Below are 18,087 nucleotides of genomic sequence, written 5' to 3'. Positions count from 1 at the left end.
CTCAAAGGTGTCAACCGTTATCTGCAGGTAAAATGTTTTTTTGCATGAAACTCTTGTACTCTGTTATAATGGCCATGCAGTCGGGGGAATTTCTGATCTCCCTGGATCTGTCCGAAGCCTATATTCACATTCCCATCTGATTAGAACATTTAATACCTTCTGTGGTTTGCTGTTCTGGGGCACCACTTTAAGTTTCAGGTGCTGCCCTTTGGTCTGGCCACCACTCCCAGAACCTTTTCCAAGATGATGGTGGTAGTTGCAGAGTTGAGAGAGGATGGAATCCTAGTGCACCTGTAATTGGACGACTGGCTGATTTTGAGCCAAGTCATCAGAAGAGTGCCACCTGATGATTCACAAGGTGATTTCCATGTTGCCGGAGCTTAGCTGGGTGGTGCACATAGCCAAGAGCAGTCTTAAACCTACTCAGTTGCTGGAATACCTTGGGGTTCGGTTAAACACGAAGCAGGGCGATGTGTTCCTGCCGGAAGCTCGAATTCAGAAATTGCTAGCTCACCTCCAATTGTTGAAAACTCTGCGTCCGACCATATGGTCTTACCTGCAGGTACTTGGCTTCATGGCAGCAACCCTGGAAATGGTACTATGGGTGAGGGTGCATATGTGTCCTCTTCAGCGCTCCTTGCTGTCTCTGTGGAACCCGCAGTTTCAGGACTATTCAATTCGGTTCCACCTGACATGGAGGTCTCCTCCCAACTGCAGTGGTGGCTGCAGGTGGATCATCCATGGAAGGGAGCTTCCCTAACCCCACCAGACTGGCTAGTACTGATAACAGATGCGAGACTCCTTGGTTGGGGTGCTCACTGTCAGGAACTGACAGTGCAAGGGTGCTGGAGTGCAGAAGAGTGACTCTGGAACATCTTGGGTGGTCCAGTTAGCATGTTTACTATTCAGCGACAGGCTGCAGGGTCGATCAGTCTGAATAATGTCTGACAATGCAATGACTGTGGCTTACATTAATCAGCAGGGAGGTACCAAGAGCCAACAAGTGTTGCAGGAAATAGATCATCTTATGGAATAGGCAGAGGTGCATCTCCAGATTATCTCAACCTCTCACATTGCAGACTTTCTCAGCAGGGAGAGACTGGACCTAGGAGAATGGGCATTAGCTGAAACGCCTCATCTGACATGGGATTGCTGGGGTCTCCCCTTCCTAGAGCTTTTGGTATCTTTGCGTAATGCGAAAGTTCCGTGTTTCTTCAGCTGCAGGAGGAAGTCATTGGGGCTCGGTGCCCTAGTGCAGGAGAGGCTGGAAGACGTTGCTATATGCCCTTCCTCCATGACCCATGTTGGGGAGACTGATTCAAGGAATCGAACGCCACAGAGGGTGGTCTCTTGATTGCTCCAGATTAGCCCAGGAGACAGTGGTATACAGATCTGTGGAGGCTCCTGTTGGATTCGCCTCTTCGACTTCCAGCGCACAGGAACTGTTGCAGCAGTGTCCCATTCTTCACGAAGATCTGATTCTATTTTGTCAAACGGTATGGCCCTTGAAAGGGCTTGCATGCTGAAACATGGATACTCTGCAGCAGTGATTTCCACCTTGCTAAGAGCTAGAAAGTTCTCCACTTCCTTAGCCTATGTGTGAGTTTGGAGAGTGTTTGAGGCCTGGTATGAGGATCAAGGTAATCGTCTTTCTTTGGTCAAGATTCCACTCATTTTGGGATTTTTGCAGTATTGCTTGAATAAAGGCTTGGCTCTCAGTCCCTTAAAGCTACAAGTAGTGGCTGTCACCTGTTTCAGGGGTCGGGTAAATGGATCCTTGTTGGATCATCCTGATGTGGCCTGTTTTCTGAAATGAATGAAACATTTTTGTCCTCTTTTGCGGTTTCTGGTGCCCCTATGGAGTCTTAATTTGCTTTGGATTTTTTGGCAAGCCCTATATACTCTGTCCTTGCAGTTGCTGATCTCGAAAATGGTGTTCCTTGTGGCAGTTTGTTCTGTGTAGGGTTTCCAAACTGCAGGCCTTGTCTTGCTGGAAGCAGTTTCTCCAGGTGACTCCAGGAGCGATACAGCTGCATACTGTCCCTTTTTACCAAAGGTGATCAGTGAGTTTCACTTGAATCAGTCCATCTCCCTGCCATCCCTGAACAGCGAGAGAGATGTAGAGGAGTATCATCTGTTGTGACCCTTGGATGTTAAGAGACATATTGTCAGGTATCTGGAGGTTACTGAACCTTTGCAGAAGTCAAATCACTTGTTTGCCCTTCGCAGTGGTACTAGACAGGGAGAGCCAGTCTCATGTGCTACAATAGCTTGCTGGATTAAGGAGGTAGTCATGGCTGCAGACGTGGATGCTGGAAGCCGTTACCTAGTCGGGTTAAGGCTCATTCCACTAGGGTTCGGGCAATGTCATGGGTAGAAGTTAGATTGTCTCCCGTCAACACTTGCTGAGCTGCGATGTGGTCCTCCTTGCATTCCTTTTCCATGTATTATCTGGATGTTCAGGACCAGGAAGACGCAACCTTTGCACGTACGTTTTTGACTGGACTGTAGGCAACCTCTCGCCCTATTCAGGAGTAGCTTGGGTACATCCCAATTTTTCTGGATTCATCTGACTGGATGCTAAGAAACAAATTTCTACTTACCTGCTAATTTACTTTTCTTTAGGACAGTCAGATAAATACAGCTTCCCTCTCTTGGCTGCTGAAAGATTGCTCACTGATTCTCCTGTGCTGCTACGTGTTACAGGGATTACTGGTAAGTGTTACTCCAGTCCCTAGACTAATGTTATATTCTTGTCTGAGCTCAGTGTTGGCTGAGTATTGCAATGGATATCTGTTTTTAATCATTTTTTGCTAGTCTGTTCACAGTTGCTTTTGAAGAGAACACTGGTAGGCCGGCGTCACTGCAGTTTGCTCCCATCTCCATCTGCTGGTAGAGGTGCATAACCCACTTGTTTTGGATTCATCTGACTGTCCTAAAGAAAAGGAAATTATCAGGTAAGTGGTAACTTCACAATACAGATATCCCAATTTTATTTGATTTGTTTTAAATGTGTTACTTAGTAACTTCATGGAGTGGTCCCTAGACATAGTTTAGGTTTTTTTTTTTATTAGAATAAACAGTGGATTCACATTTATCCGATCCATTCTATTCATGATTTCATAAACCTCTATCCTATCTCCCCTCAGTCATCTCTTCTCCAAGCTGAGTCCTAACCTCTTTCCCCTTTCCTCATAAAGGAATTGTTCAATCCCCTATACAGTTTGTACCTTTTCTAATTCCGTTATATTTTTTTTTTTTTTTTTTGAGATCTGCATGGTAGTGGACAGCACTTCCACTGAGCCATCAGGTGTTTTTTAAAAACAAAATGTTTGAGATACATGGAGGAGATGCTGCTATGTTAATATCATCATAACTATTTACTATTGTAGCAGTGGGCCTTTTTGGTTGGGGGCCAAACCAACCAAGTTCCAGCCATCTTCTCCCCCCCCCCCCCCCCCTGCCTCTTCCTCCTTCTCCCATGCACTTTCCCTATTTTTACTTCCTATGATTTCCCCCCACTCCTGATTATCAGCGACGAGAACAGTGGTGCTTCAGGCTACGTCCTTGTCCTCTGCCACCTGGTCTGCCTGCTGCTTTGAACTGTGCAGTGGTACCATGAAAGCCCAGCGGGGCCCATATGTTTAGGATTTGGCCGATGCACTAAGAACACAAATGCAATGCTGGGTCAGACCAAAGTCTACTGAGTCCAGCATCCTGTGACCCGGACTGGTCACTGTCTGAGACAAGTACCCAATAGATCCCCAGTAGTTGATCTTTCTTGTATCACACTCCTAGGGATAAGCATTGGCTTTACAAAGTCTACCTGGCTAATAAGTTCCTTCAGGAACTTGTCCATTCCTTTTTTGAACCTACTGTATTAGTTGCGTTGACCATGTCCTCCAGCAACAGATTCCATAGCCTTATTGTGTGCTGAGTGAAAAAATACTTCCTATGATTTGTTTTAAATCTGCTGGTTGCTAGTTTCATGGAGCAGCACTGTTGTTCTGCTGCCAAACAGTTGCTGCCTGCTTGACCTGGCCCCAGATCTCCTTCAATGATTCTGCGGGTAGGACTCTATTTTGGTAGGGCCATGGCCCCTGTGACCCACCTCATTCTGCTGCCTAAGGCAGTAAGTAATACCACTTGTCCAATGGGGGACAGCTCGAGCCTGGTCCATGAGCACGTGATTTTCTTTTAGCTTAAATATGGTAAGGTACCTGCATGAGACCTGATATTTTTTTTTTTTTTTTGCTTCCTACAGGCACAGGTGGCTTTCCTGCAGGGCGAGAGGAAGGGTCAAGAGAATGTTAAGACTGATCTTGTTCGTAGGATCAAGATGCTGGAATATGCTTTGAAGCAAGAGAGGTACAAGCTAGGAGGGAACCTAATTGCCTTTTATTGTGTGTTTGGAGAAGGAGTAGTTGGAACAGCATTAGGGAGATGCAGCAATGCTTAAACCAGTAGCACTTTGAGCTGTGGGTTTTTATTTTTCTGAGCCCTGGTGCAAGCCAGCACCTGTTTGCTCACATCACTGGCAATTTCTCTTGTCTGCCATTTCCTCTTAGCCTGTCTCCCTGATTTTTCATTCTGTAACTTCCTTTCAGGGCAAAGTATCACATGCTAAAATTTGGGACAGAACTGGCCCAGGGAGAGAAGAAATCAGACCTTTTGGAGACAGGTATGACCACAAACAGTTCTTCTTTTCTTTTTTTTTATTTATTTTGAAAACTTAAAATTTGGAGATAAGCAGGCTCTAAGTGGATTACAAATTTAGAAACACATTCATAAATAAAACATTCAGAAGTGAAACAGTTCTCAGACCTGACTCATGCTAAGCTAATGAATTTGGTGATATTGGGGGGGGTGGCAATGGGCAGAGAAAAGTCTGACCAGCAACTCTGTGTCTCTTAGGAAAGGCTGACCCAGTCCGGGTATTGCCCCTTGTATGCATGGAGATATAATTCTTCCTTTAAGTGTATTTAATTAAAACCACATTGCTTAAAATGATTTCCCGGTAGTTGATGTATGTCTCGTAGATGGGAAGATGGTCATCAGAGTGAAAGTGGGATTGGTATTTTTAGCCTTCATATAAGGATACAGTCTGCTTGAGCTCTTGTGATAAGTTCTCCTTCTGTCCCTCTCCATTCTGTGTTCTCAGTACCTAATGGTCCAGCAGAAGCCTCCACCCTGGAAAGTAACCAGTTGGTGTGGAAGGAAGGCAGGCAGCTCCTCAGACAGTGAGTATGGAACATTTTTTGGGTTGGGGCAGAGGGGCATTGCCAAACCATATGCTGAGGTATAGTACAGAAAACAGGAGGAAGCTATGTACTCTAAGGCTCATAGTATGGAAAATGCAGCCATGGAAAAAGCTGACTTGGATGTAGTGGCTGTCACGGAGACCTGGTACACAGAAAACCGTGACTGGGCTACAGTCTATTCAGGAAGGACTGGGTAGAAAGAAAGGAGTGGTACTAATATATATATATATTAAAAAAAAAATAAAAAAAAAAAATATATATATATATATATATATATATATATATACACACACACACACACACACACACACACACACAATGTTCCAGGGTTTACGAGGGAAGGAGAAGGCTCAGTGTGTTAATTTGAAAAGAGGGCATGGATCATCTGTTTATATTGTTGTAATCTACAGATCTCCATTATAAGCAGAAGAATAGAGATTTAATGGAGGATATTCAGAAAATTGCTATGAACGGGGTGGTGCTATTGCTAAGGGGATTTCAATCTGCCAGGTGTTTGAGACATCCTGACTGCAAGGTCTTCTAGAAACAGGAAGATCCTGGATTCTCTGCAGGAAGAACTGTTCTGTCAACTGATAACTGAACCTCCATGGGAAGAGGGCAATACTGGACTTAGTGCTTACCAATGCGGACAGTGTTTCTGATGCTGAGTGGACAATTATTTGGGATCTGGATGGTGTGCTTAGTGTTAGAGCACAAGAGGTGAAGATTCATTCAAAGGCCAGGGTTCTGGACATCAGGATACTAACTTTGTTAAAATGAGGAGTACCTCAAGGAATTGTTAGCTATATGGGAAAATCTAGGAGAAGTAGAACAGTGTGCAGAATTAAAAATTTTAAAAGGGCAACTAACCTCCCCCCTTTTTTTTTTTTTTTTTTTAAAGTAAATAGAGGAAAAATACTGCTGTGCTTTTCTAAAGAAGTAGTAGAGTTCCACCTTACAGGAGATGCGAACAGCAGTCTGTAGGAAACAAGCATTTTCTGCAATAGTTCCTGAATTGTAGCTCAATGCTGTTATATATCAGTTTAGAGGTAAACTGTGTAACCTTTACAAAGAGAGCGAAAGGATGGTTATTCCCCAGTATGGAGGGTTGATGGTATCTGACAATGGGGGTGGGTAGGTTGGGTGAAGATCTTCTGGTCTGTTTTGTACTCTAGCAGTATGGTCACACAGATTTATGATGTTTTAATTGTTTGGTTGTTTTTATTATTTTTGTTGTATTTTAATTTGCTTTTTGTTGTACACTGTTCTGATCAGGCTGGTATTGGGAGACTGGTATATAAAATTTGGAAATTAGGTAAGGGGAAAAGGTTAGTGTTTGTAAACTACAAGAGATCACAGCAAGAGGAAGACAGGTAGCGATATCTGGGAATTCCTAAAAGAAGCCAGGAAAGTAGTCAGGAATGCAAAGATGCAAATGGAAGAAAAAAACAGCAAATACAGTAAAATGGGGTGACAACTGTTTTGTTTTTGTTTTGTTTTGGGGTTTTTTTTTAGATTTGTTAGGAAGAAGTGCAAAAGTGGCATTGTGAGACTGGGAAGTAAAGGGGAAGAATAGGTAGAGGCAAACGAGGAAAAACTAAAATAGTTTAAATATTTCCTGTTCATTAAGTCAGACCATTTCAGACAAATGGGTAATGCTCACTGACCAGCAGACTGAGACAGATGAAAAGATTTGCTGCTATCACCCCCTATATTCATCTATGCTGACCTCAGCCTGCCAGTGTGCTGGAGCCAGAATATGGTAGGTGAGCATCCCATGCTATGGACTGAAGTCTGGACAGACGAAGTAAAAACTGCTTGGGGATGCTTCAGAGGTGAAAATCTAGCATTCCCTCCTTTGGGTGAGCTTGGTCCTGAGTCCCTTTGGCTCTTTTTTGTTTTCTAGCAGCTCTCACAGTGAAAGACATGGTGTCCCTCCTTTGGTTGAGCAGCACCAGGACAGCATTAGTGGTATGATTTTGTATTAATTTGTCTGTTCCTCTGAGCCCTTGGTCCTTAGCTGCTGCTTGTTTGGCTAATGTGAAGCTTTTCTATTGCTGTATTCCTCTCTCTTAAGAATTGAGCAGGGTTGAGACTGTTTTGTACAGGCAGTAATAAGAGATTAAAAAAAAAAAAAAAGAGGCTTGCTGACTGGAGTTGAGCAGCTGCTGTTTTGGGGGAGTGCGAACCCATGTTTTGTTCTATCTCCACCAGGATCAAGTGCAGGGTGCAGCATGTCGAAACAGCTTTATTCTGCAAGCGCAGAGCAGCAGGGACTTCAAGGGGGGACGCTGGATCTAGTGTGTTTATGGGGTATTTTCCGATCGGGTCCGCTTTGGGGATCTTACTTCTGCAGAAGAGCTGTTAACCATGAGTGCCCTGGTGGCCATTTTGGTACCATGGATGAGTGAGAGGGAGTTGCGGCCTCCTTCCCTCACTTCTCTGGAGCATATTTTATTTGCAGCAACAGGATAAAAAGGGCACGAACAGTTCCTTTTGCCCTGGCTTCCTGTTCCTGGTTTCTAAAGAGTATAAGTGCCTTCATTAGGATAGGAGTTTGGTCCCCAAGTCCACCTGTTTTTTTGGGTTTTTTGTCCTGGAGCCTGTTAGGCTGGCAAAGTTCAGCTGTGTCTCTGTGGGACAGAGGGAAAGTTAAATACCAGACTGTAAATACTGGCTCTGGAGTTGTTCACATAGGCGGAGCTAGTTTGGTTGCATATTTCTTCCATCTGCATCCGCAGTTGCTTGAAGAGGATGTGGTGCTGGACTTGAAAGCAGGTCTTTTTCACTTTCTTCATGGCAGACTCCACCACTATAGAATTATGTGGGAGCTGTACCAGCCCATATTCCAGAGATAGCAAAAAGGTCTTCCAGGGCACCCAAGGTTATAGCAAGAATTACACAATACCGATTCTATATGATTCAATACATTTATGATTGTGTTCAAAATTTAAATCTTTTTATTTGCTCTGAAACAGAACAGATTTCCCCTATTCCATTCTACAATCAGGAGGAGGCTATCCGGCACCACCTTCGTTCGGTGTACAAATCCTTCAATACAATTGCACGAACATCTGCTGCGTCGATTGCAGCAAGTTGCATGGCATGGCTCAGAGCTGGTAGCATTAGGGAAGATGTCCATGAAAAGATAGCAGACCTATCAAGTCTGGGTGATAATCTTTTGGAGAAAAGCTGTTTGAAACTGTTTCTCAAATTAAGGAATAAAATCTGGCAGTTCAATCCTTATCCAAATCGGCAGAACTCATCCTTCCGGCAGGATGCCCTGCCTGTCTTATGAGCCTTACTACCTGAGAATATCGAACAGATCTTACCATCAATATTGACTACCCCAGCTGCATATGCACCGTTATCAGTCTCTGCCAGTTCCAACCAGAGGACATCCCCAGGGAGCATTGCCAGCAAAAACAGCAATCACAACAACTAGTGAAACTGGCTCAAAGTTTTTGATACATCAGAATCTATTATGGAAGCATCAGGTAGGGAACAGAATCCAGCTATTTCCAGCAATTTGGAACCAAATATCCAAGATCAATGGGTCTTAAATAGAACAGCAGGGCTACCATCTGAACTTTGCATGTCAGCCAATAACCCTGCATACTGCTGTACCACCGTCCATGCACCTTCCACTTCAACCTGCAGTACCTGAATGTAAACCGATATGATATCTCAGATCGAATGTCGGTATATAAAAAAAATAAATAAACAAACTCTTGCTACAGAATGCAATCCGGGTTTTATTCCCAATTCTAAAGAAGGCTGGAGGGCTTCAGCCCATCCTAGATCTTTGAAATCTGTTGAGAGAAATTAAAATGACTTCACTGAGCACAATCCTCTCATTCATTCAGAAAGATGATTGCATATGCTCCCTGGACCTCAAAGATGCTTATGCGCATGTTCCAATATACCCCTTTTGGTAGCGTTTTCTGTTTCAAAGTGGGTACATGTCACTACCAATACAAAGCTCTTTCATTTGTATTTTAGGCTTCCCCCTCCCCGAGTCTTCATTAAATGCCTTGCAGTGGTAGTGGCCCACTTACACAGTCAGGGATTTGAGTATTCCCTTATCTGAATGAATGGCTCTTGAAAGCTCCATCGAAACATACCCTATAGTCTCATTTCCAGTCATTAATAACCCTTCTTCAAACTCTTGGATTTATGGTAAACTTTGATAAATCAGTTCTGGAGCCCACGCCTCAAATTCAATTCATTGGAGCCATTATAGATCCCATACAAGTACAAGAATTCCTACCTTCAGACAGAGTGATAGCACTCTGCAAAATCGCAAATGCATTACTGAAATCAACATATACAACAGCTTGCTGTATTCTAGTGCTTTTGGGACACTTAGCAGCAGCTATTCACATAGTCCTCTTAACACGCTGGCACATGCAACAACTACAATGGGGGTTAAGGACTCGGTGGAGCCAACTTCTTCAATCACTTCATACCAAGATAACCCTCACTCCGGAGATGAGAAGAAATGGTGGGTACAACCTACTGTATGTACTTCAAGAAGATGCTCCCCTTCAACCAATACTAGTCACAGATGCCTCCACTATGGGCTGGGGAGCCCTATGCAGGTCACTAGACGACTCAAGGACTTTGGTCTGTTCAGGAACAACATCTGCAGATCAACTTACTGGAACTCAAAGCTATGCTTATTGTCCTATGGGCATTCAGTCACATCCTTGGAGGAAAAGACATAATGATCCAGATGGACAATTAGGTAGCAATGTTTTTTATATCAAACAAGGATGAACTGGATCATGGGCTCTGTGCCAAGAAGCCCTACACATATGGTATTGGGCAATACTGAACAAAGCTATGTTTCAAGCCACTTATTTACTAGGCAGGGTGGACAGGCTCAGCAGAATATTCTGCCCACACAAATGGTCCGTGACGCAAATCATAGCCAATCATCTCAGGCAGTGGGTTCACCTATGGATCAACCTCTTTGCAACTGAGCAGAACTGAGAAGTTCTGCTCCTTTTAACTCAGTGCGCTATGCGAAGCGCCAGACACCTTCCTAATTCTCTGGAACACAAACCTTGTGTAAGCTTTTCTTCTCCCTACCACTCATAGCGAGAACAGTACAGAGACTGATCCACAATGATCCTAATCACATAGGCATGGCCCAGACAACTCTGGTATACCTATCCGATTCAATTCTCCATCAGACCTTCCATTCATCTGGGAGATGATCCTTCTCTCCTATCCCAAGAAGAAGGCTTTCTTCTCCACCTAGCTCTTCCAGTCTTCAATCTGATAGTATGAATGTTAAACACTCAGTCCTAGCACAATGGTCTATTTCAGATCAATTCAAAATGTACTCCTCTCATTCAGAAAGACCTTAATGAGGCGCAGTTACTCCTTCAAAAGAAAACGCTACTTGGAATGGTGTAAATCTCACAACCTGGACCCATTCAACTATGAACCAAGACATCTCTTGTCTTATCTTCACCGTCTTTCCTAATTTGGCTTTGCATTCACATCTGTGCATGTGCATCTCAGCGCTATTGTAGCTTATTGTCCAGAAAATGGAGCATCTATTTCCATGCATCCTCTGGTCTGAAGATTCATGAAAGTACTGCTGCACCTGCACTCTCCAATTCAGAAGCCACTGGTACTTTGGGACATTAGCATGGTTTAACTATTTAATGCAAGCTCTATTTGAGCCTTTAGAGGTGGCATTTATGAAATACTTAACCTGGAAGGTTCTTTTTCTCATGGCAGTTATGTCTACTTTAAGTCAGTGAATTGCAAGTGCTGATTTATTACCCACTTTACAGACAATTCTTTCATGATAAAGTACTTAGTACCCATCCCAAATTCTTAGCAAAAGTTGTTTGTGTTCCACCTGAATCAGTCAATAGTTTTCCCCGACTTTTTTTTCCAAAGCCTCAATCACATGAGGGTGAAAAGACATTGCATATGTTGGACTGCAAAAGAGCTCAGGCTTACTAGAAATGTCGTACGCAGTCCTACAGAAAAGCATTGCAACTGTTGGTGTCATGTAATCCCAACAGACTAGGTACATCTGTAGCCAAAAGAATACTATCCAACTGGATTACCAGTTGCATGCTACTCTGCGGTACAGCAGCTTGACTCACTAATTGTCAGAGCTCACTAGGTATGAGCAACAGCTTCCTCCATTGCACATTTATTTATTTATTTAAAAACTTTTATATACCGGTATTAGTATGCATACATCATACCGGTTTACAATGTAACTTTAAAGGTAGAAATTACAATGAACAGGGAGGGCGAACAAGGAGGAGTATACAAAGAGCAGGAGGTGGAGGAATTAAAGCAATAAATAAAAACTGCAACGGACTATTTACAGGAATATACAAGGCGTAGGCACATCTCAGAGATGTTCTCATTGACATATATATGAAGCAGCTACCTATTCATTTGTGCATCCGTTCACTTCCTTAGCTTCCACGGACAGTGCAGTAGGATAGGCAGTCTTGCCCTACTCGATTCATAAATAGTCTGCTCTCCACGATGAAGTCCAAGTTTCTTACCAATAACTGTTACACTGCAACCCTTAACTTGGGACTCCCCACAGATTATGGCTAATCTAGCCCTGCTTATTGACGAAAAAGAGCAAGCTTGTTTACTATTAAAGGTGTTTTCCTTAGCAGGAAGACTTAGCCATGAGATGCCTGCCCTCCTGCCTGGATAGATGACTATCCTATTCTAGCTTTGAAACAGACTAAGGAGACTAGGGCAAATGCCTGCATGGGAACCCCCATATATGCTCAGTAGAGCTCAAAGCTCTACTAGCTTGGAGAGACTGTTCCATTTAATGTCACCTGATGACATCCAAGACAGATCATGGATAATTCATCTTGCTATCTATAGAAAATATAGTTTATGTTAAGCAAACTTGCTTTTCTGGTGGAAAGAGGCCTGTGAACTTCTGGCATGGCACTGTAAGGGGCATTTGGCTCTTGGACTGCAGATCTTGCAATAATACATCTGTTGCCATGCCTTCAGGACGAGGAGTTAAGGACACTTAGTGAGGCCCTGGTTGAGTCCTGGCAGTTAAGACTGGGAGCAGATTTTTGCTGTATGGTCCTGGTAATAGGGTGCGACTGTTCACAAGGATTTGGAAATAGCAATTTATATGCTCCTGTATCTTGCGTAACTCATCAATGGTCTCAATGTCTAGAATTCTTGTACGGCGATCTCCTTGGGAGGATCTTTGGCTTGGAGAAGATGACCAAGGTTGATGTGTCTCCAGATGTTTGACTTCTGGAGTACATGAGAGGAAGCTCAAGGGCAAGTCCTCCTTAATTCCTGAGGAGTACTTGGACTCCTTCTCCCATCTGATTTCAAGTGGTGTTGGTATCCTCTTGGTTTGCTTCCAACCAACAGGAAGCAGTGAGGACAGTGCTTTAGCGACTTCTTTCATTAGGAGTATTGGTACTGATTTTAAACCCCAGTGTGGATGGAATGGTGTTTCGTTTATTTGGTGATTCCTAAAACAGTTGGGCCATTGCTGGATCTACAGGAAGTAGACTATTTCTTATTTCAGAATGGAAACATGGAAGTCAGTTTGCCTTGCTATGTCCTCTCTAGATTTTATGCAGACTTAACTTTACATTCCTTAAGAGAGTGGCTTCAGAAGTTCCATCGTTTTATGTGGGGCTGGAGGGTCATTTCAGTGCCAGACCCTGCCACATAGCCTGGCCACAGCTCCTAGAGCACTTTTGACTATATTGGTACTAGTGATTGTGGTGCTGCGAAGGAAAGGATCTTGCTGATTCCCAGCTGTACGTGAGGTAGATAAGTCAGAACAGGGAAGTTCAGTGGTCTGTAGGAGAATAATATGTTTTTATGGAAGTTGGGCTGAGTGGTGTACAATCTATTAGCAGTTCTGAGGGTTTCTAGGAGACCTTTTCAACACAAGGCTGTGTCGTGTTCATCTGACAGATTCTCTAGCAGTATGCACTTTCTGCTAATGGTCCTGAATCAGAAGTGGTGTCTTCCCTACAATTTTGGGGTTACATGGCAGTGGCATTGGACTTGGATCCTTGGGCAAGAACTTTTTGAGACCTCTTTCAGTCTCTGGGAGTAGATAGTATTCCTTAACATTTTCCAATACTGGGGTATGTCAGGATGAGTTGGCATTGGTGGCTAACTCTCCAAATTAATGTTGGGAGTTGCTCTCGAGCCCTTGGTGTAAGGGACATAGATGGCAGTTGCAAGCCTTTTTTCTTTCTTTTTTTTTTTTTTTTTGTGGAGCTCAATGTCTGCAACAGGTGGCTCAAGGGTAGTGTTTGATAGAGAGATCACAGTGACCCATTGAGTTTTGATTCCTAGTGCAGTTCATTTGGTGGTACTGGAGGAGTTTGTTAATCGTTTTTGTTTGCCCGCAGTTGGCTTTAGCAGAGAATACTGACAGACTGATGTCACTGCAGGAGTATATATACCATGACAGCTTTGCTCAGTCTCTATCTTCTGGTAGATGTGCATAACCCACTGGCTCTGGATCTACCTGTCTGTACTAACGAAAAGGAAATTATCAGGAAAGTAGTAATTTCTCCTTCCTATTCACAAAAGTAGAAGAAAGGAGGCAGCTGGTTAACTACAGGCCAGTTAGTCTGACCTCTAAGGTGAACAAATTAATGGAATCGCTGTTAGAACAAAGGACAGTGCAGTTTCTGGAATCCAATTAACTGCAAGATCTGAGGTAGCAGGGTTTTACCAGAGAGAGGTCTTTTCAGATGAATCTGATCAATTTCTTTGATTGGGTGACCAGAGAGTTGGATCAAGGGAAAGCACTAGATGTTGGGTTCTTTGGATTTCAGTAAGGCCTATGACACTGTTCCGCCTAAACGACTTATAAACTGAGTGCTTCTGGTATGGGCCAACTGGGTTAGAAACTGGTTGAGTGGGAGACAACAAAGAGTGGTGATAAATAGCGTTCACTCAGAGGAGAGGGATGTTAGTAGCAGTGTGCAGCAGGGCTCTGTCCTTGGACTGGTTCTTTTCAACATTTTTGTGAGCAACACTGGGGAAGGATGATCAGAAAGTTGTGGGGTTTTTTTTTTTGTTTGTTTTTTTGCTGATACCAAAATCTGCAACAGGATAGAAAGCCAGGAAGGTGTGTGAGATCTAGTGAAACTCAAGGAATGGTCTAGGTTCTGGCAGCTAAGAAGTAATGCTAAAAAAAAAAAAAATGCAGTTATACATTTAAGATGCAGAAATCCAAGGGAATGAAATGACAATAGTAAATGTCGGCAGATAAAGAACCAAGCAGTCTGTCCAGCAATTTATTTTTATTTTTTTTTAATTCTTAGGGTAATTGTTATTCTTTGTGGTTATTGCAGTCAACTCGGGTTTTCCTTTTCTTCCTCTCCATCATTTAGCCACTAGGAATCCTCCCTTGCCCTTTTGAATTCTGTTACTGTCTCTGTCCTTACTACCTCTTCTGGGAGGGCATTCCATGTATCCACCACCCTTTCCATGAAGAAATACTTCCTGATAGTCCTGACTTGACCACCTTGGAGCTTCATGAAATAGAGGGGGTGAAAGTCTAAGCACAAAAGAAGAGCAGGATCCTGGGGGTGATCGCATCTGATGATTTTTAAGTTGGTTAAACAGGTGGCTAAGGCAATAGCAAAAACCTGAAAGATGCTTGGATGCAGAGAAAGAGGAATGGTTAGCAGAAAAAAGAGGTGATATTGGTCCGGTGTAAGTCCCTGGTGAGGCCTCATTTGGAATATAAACCAGTTGGAGTCTATCCAGAGGGTGGCTACTAAAATGATCAGTGGCCTTTGTTCGAGATATGGAGACATTTAAATACTTCCAAGGATCCAATGCAGAGGAGGTGGGCCTCTTTTTTTTCTACGGAAAGGATGCTCTGGATGCATGCAGCAGCTTCCCTGTGGAGATGTACTAGATAAGCAGTTATCAACCTTTTGCATTTGTTTTTTGTTTATTTCCTAGTTATGCTATTTAGCGGTGCTCCCATGATTGTTATTGTCCTTTGATATGTATACAACTTTAGTCTACAATATTTTAGATTTAACTATTATTACTAATGTTTTACTTCTTTATGTATTATAGCGGTCATCATTCTTTTACTATATTATTATACTTTCCTTGTTAAATGATTGTAAACAGTTGTGAAGGTTCCCACTGATGCGACGGTACAGAAAACCAAATAAGCCATAAACCATGGTGGAGACAAGGGTGGTATCCGTATTCAAGAGGGGATTTTGGAGGGAGTGCTATGAATGGGTGGACTGGATAGGCTCTAATGGTCTTTTTTTCTGCCATCATGTTTCTATGAAAGAGCAGAGGTGGGGCAGGATAGTAGCATGTGGCTATTCCCCCTATGCAGGTCTGCCTGGCTCCCTCAGCTTGTGGGATCTCAGACTTGCCCATCTTCTGGTTTTGACAGGTACCTGGAAGAAGTAGGGTACACTGACACTATCCTAGACATGCGTTCGAAGCGGGTGCGTGCCCTATTGGGCCGCTGCTCCACAGAACAGAACGGGTCGACTGATCAGAACGCCTCAGGACTGGTATTGCCTCCTTCACCCACGTCTAGGTCAGGCAAGAATGATGGAGAATCGCATCTTGTCAGACAGATTGAAGAGCAGATAAAGAGGTGAGAGGCTGGGAACTCTGTGTACTGAGCATCCCATTATCCAACCTTCATATCTAATTGTGGTATGAGTCCATACTCTGCTCCCTATGCAAATTCTGACTGCTCATGGGCAGGTTGGAGAGGGGAAGGATGCAGCATTGGCGGAATACTGACGCAGGAGAAAGTATGATAGCCCATATTGCAAAGTACACCCTGGAGTGCTCGATTTGACATTTTTAAATCCATTCTTTTAAATCATTTACATTGTCTATGTACAGCCCATGCTTAGGGTTTCCATTTTTACATTTTTTTTTTTTTATCTGCTCTAGGGGCCAAGTGATTTCATTTTAGCACTTGAAAATTCGTACGATCCCCTGAGGACAACCCAAATAAATTAGCAAGGGGTACAGTCCTCCTCCAACAGTTATTTTTCTCAGTCTACTCTGTCCTTTCTATCCTTTGTCCCTCCAGCCGATTCCTTCTTATATCCCTCCCCAGCTGATCCTCATTCATCCCTAAGCCCTTATAAACCCAGTCTGTCATGGCTTCCAACTCACCCCTACCTCTCAGGCTCAACTCCTCCCCTCAACTGATCCTCTTACATCCCCTGGCTGCTGAAAACCCCTCCTGCATCTGATCTCTCTTCAAACAGCCCCTGGCCAGGACCAGTGGGAACTTTTTTTTTTTTTTTTGTCCTTGGGTTAAAGGTGGATGGCAGCTGGTGGGAAGAGAGTGCATGCTGATGACGGGCAACGTTTTTCTCTTGGGCACATTCAGTGGTGGGTAAGGATAAAAAGAGCTTTGCACACTCTGCCCTCCCCTCACCTTATGGCAGTTCCTGAGCCCAAGGTGATCTGCAAGCGGCAGCAGCATTAGGAATGAAAGCACCGGGACCTGTGAACCAGTACAAGCTCACAGGCCCTGTAGCAGCCCTGATCTCTCCTCTCGCAGTGCTTCCTGATACCACAGAAACTCATTTGAGGGTGGGGCCAAGGCAGGGCCTGGGAGTTTGTTCTGATTTGCAGGCCTTGCACTGCCTTCCACTTCTGATGCTGCTGCTTCTGGTGTCTGAAGAGTGCTTCCATTTGAGGCTTTTGTGACACTAGCCTTTTGGTCTCTTGCGCGCACATACATTCTCACTCTTTCCCGCTTCTGAATTTTCAAATGGCAGCAGCTTCCACCTTCAGCCCACACAACAGGCAGGACGACTTCTCTTTCCTCCTGGAGGATGGACCCAGGCTGCTCCTATTCCTTTTGGCCACGGCAATTACAGTTCATCTCCCAACCTGCGCAGGCCCACATGACACAACTTCCTCTTCTGGGCCCACACAGGAGAAAGGAACAAGAAATCACAATCATTGCAGTCTTCCCATTGTTGTGCCACCCACAAAACTAGTGCACTAGTTAATTGCCTAATGCTTCCTCTGGTCCTGTACTCCCAGCTGCCTCCCACCCTTTCCCTCTTATTCCTCTCTTCCACCTCACTTGCACCCCTGTCCCATCCCCTCACTCTCTCCCCTTCCCTCCCCTCCCATTCATTCATCCACTTCACTTCCCTCTCCTCTCATTCACTTAACTCTCCCTTCCCTTTCATCTCATCTTCTCTTTTTCCTTTCTCTTCTCACACCTCACCATCCTCTGGGTCTTAAACCCTCTGCGCTGCTGCAGGGTCCCCTTCCTGCCCATGGGGAGTGCGAAACTCGCATGCTGTGACTATCGCAATCTTGTCGCGCGGGAACCGCTGCCTGCCTGGGGGGATGAGCCCTGCAGGCACATCATTTGGCAGTGCTGCTGTCACAGAAGCTGGGATTTTATTTTGTCTGAAGGCAGAGATGGCCTGTCCCAGAGAAAAAAATTGGACAGGCCAGGGCCTGGGTGGTCTACCCTGTTGTGACTCCTATGAGAGGATATATACCCTAATAACAACATCTCAAATAATTTCTCCTTCCCCAAGTTGTCCCAGAAGAAGCTCTTCAAAGCGACCACCTCCTTTATGTTGCCCCTTCTGGAACAATAGGCCTAGGAGCAACTTAACCCCATGGGCAAACCTTTCTTTAAAGTCTGCTGCAGATGATGAGCCACCAGCGAGGCCTGAGTCTGGGGAGGCATCTGGTAGGGCAGACATACAGGATAATAGCTATTGGGGAGACCAGATGAAAAATGTCTTGCCCCTCCCGCGGCCAAGGCAGATAGCGGTTC

General features: G+C 44.1%; 1 protein-coding gene across 2 annotated transcripts in view; it reads left to right on the top strand.

Moving 5' to 3' along the window:
• STRN4 (striatin 4) overlaps positions 1-18,087 on the top strand; it is a 50,563-nt gene that overhangs the window by 15,594 nt on the left and 16,882 nt on the right. The window contains exons 2-5 of one of the 2 annotated variants that reach the window (XM_029619137.1): positions 4,265-4,368; positions 4,608-4,681; positions 5,162-5,240; positions 15,700-15,909. In XM_029619137.1, coding sequence (XP_029474997.1) covers positions 4,265-4,368; positions 4,608-4,681; positions 5,162-5,240; positions 15,700-15,909 — 467 coding nt within the window. The remainder of the gene's footprint in view (positions 1-4,264; positions 4,369-4,607; positions 4,682-5,161; positions 5,241-15,699; positions 15,910-18,087) is intronic. The other variant, XM_029619138.1, reaches the window with a different exon arrangement.

This window comes from Rhinatrema bivittatum, chromosome 11 (assembly GCF_901001135.1).
Source record: "Rhinatrema bivittatum chromosome 11, aRhiBiv1.1, whole genome shotgun sequence".
NCBI classification, from domain to species: Eukaryota; Metazoa; Chordata; class Amphibia; order Gymnophiona; family Rhinatrematidae; genus Rhinatrema; species Rhinatrema bivittatum.
This window is presented reverse-complemented; position numbering and strand designations above follow the sequence as displayed.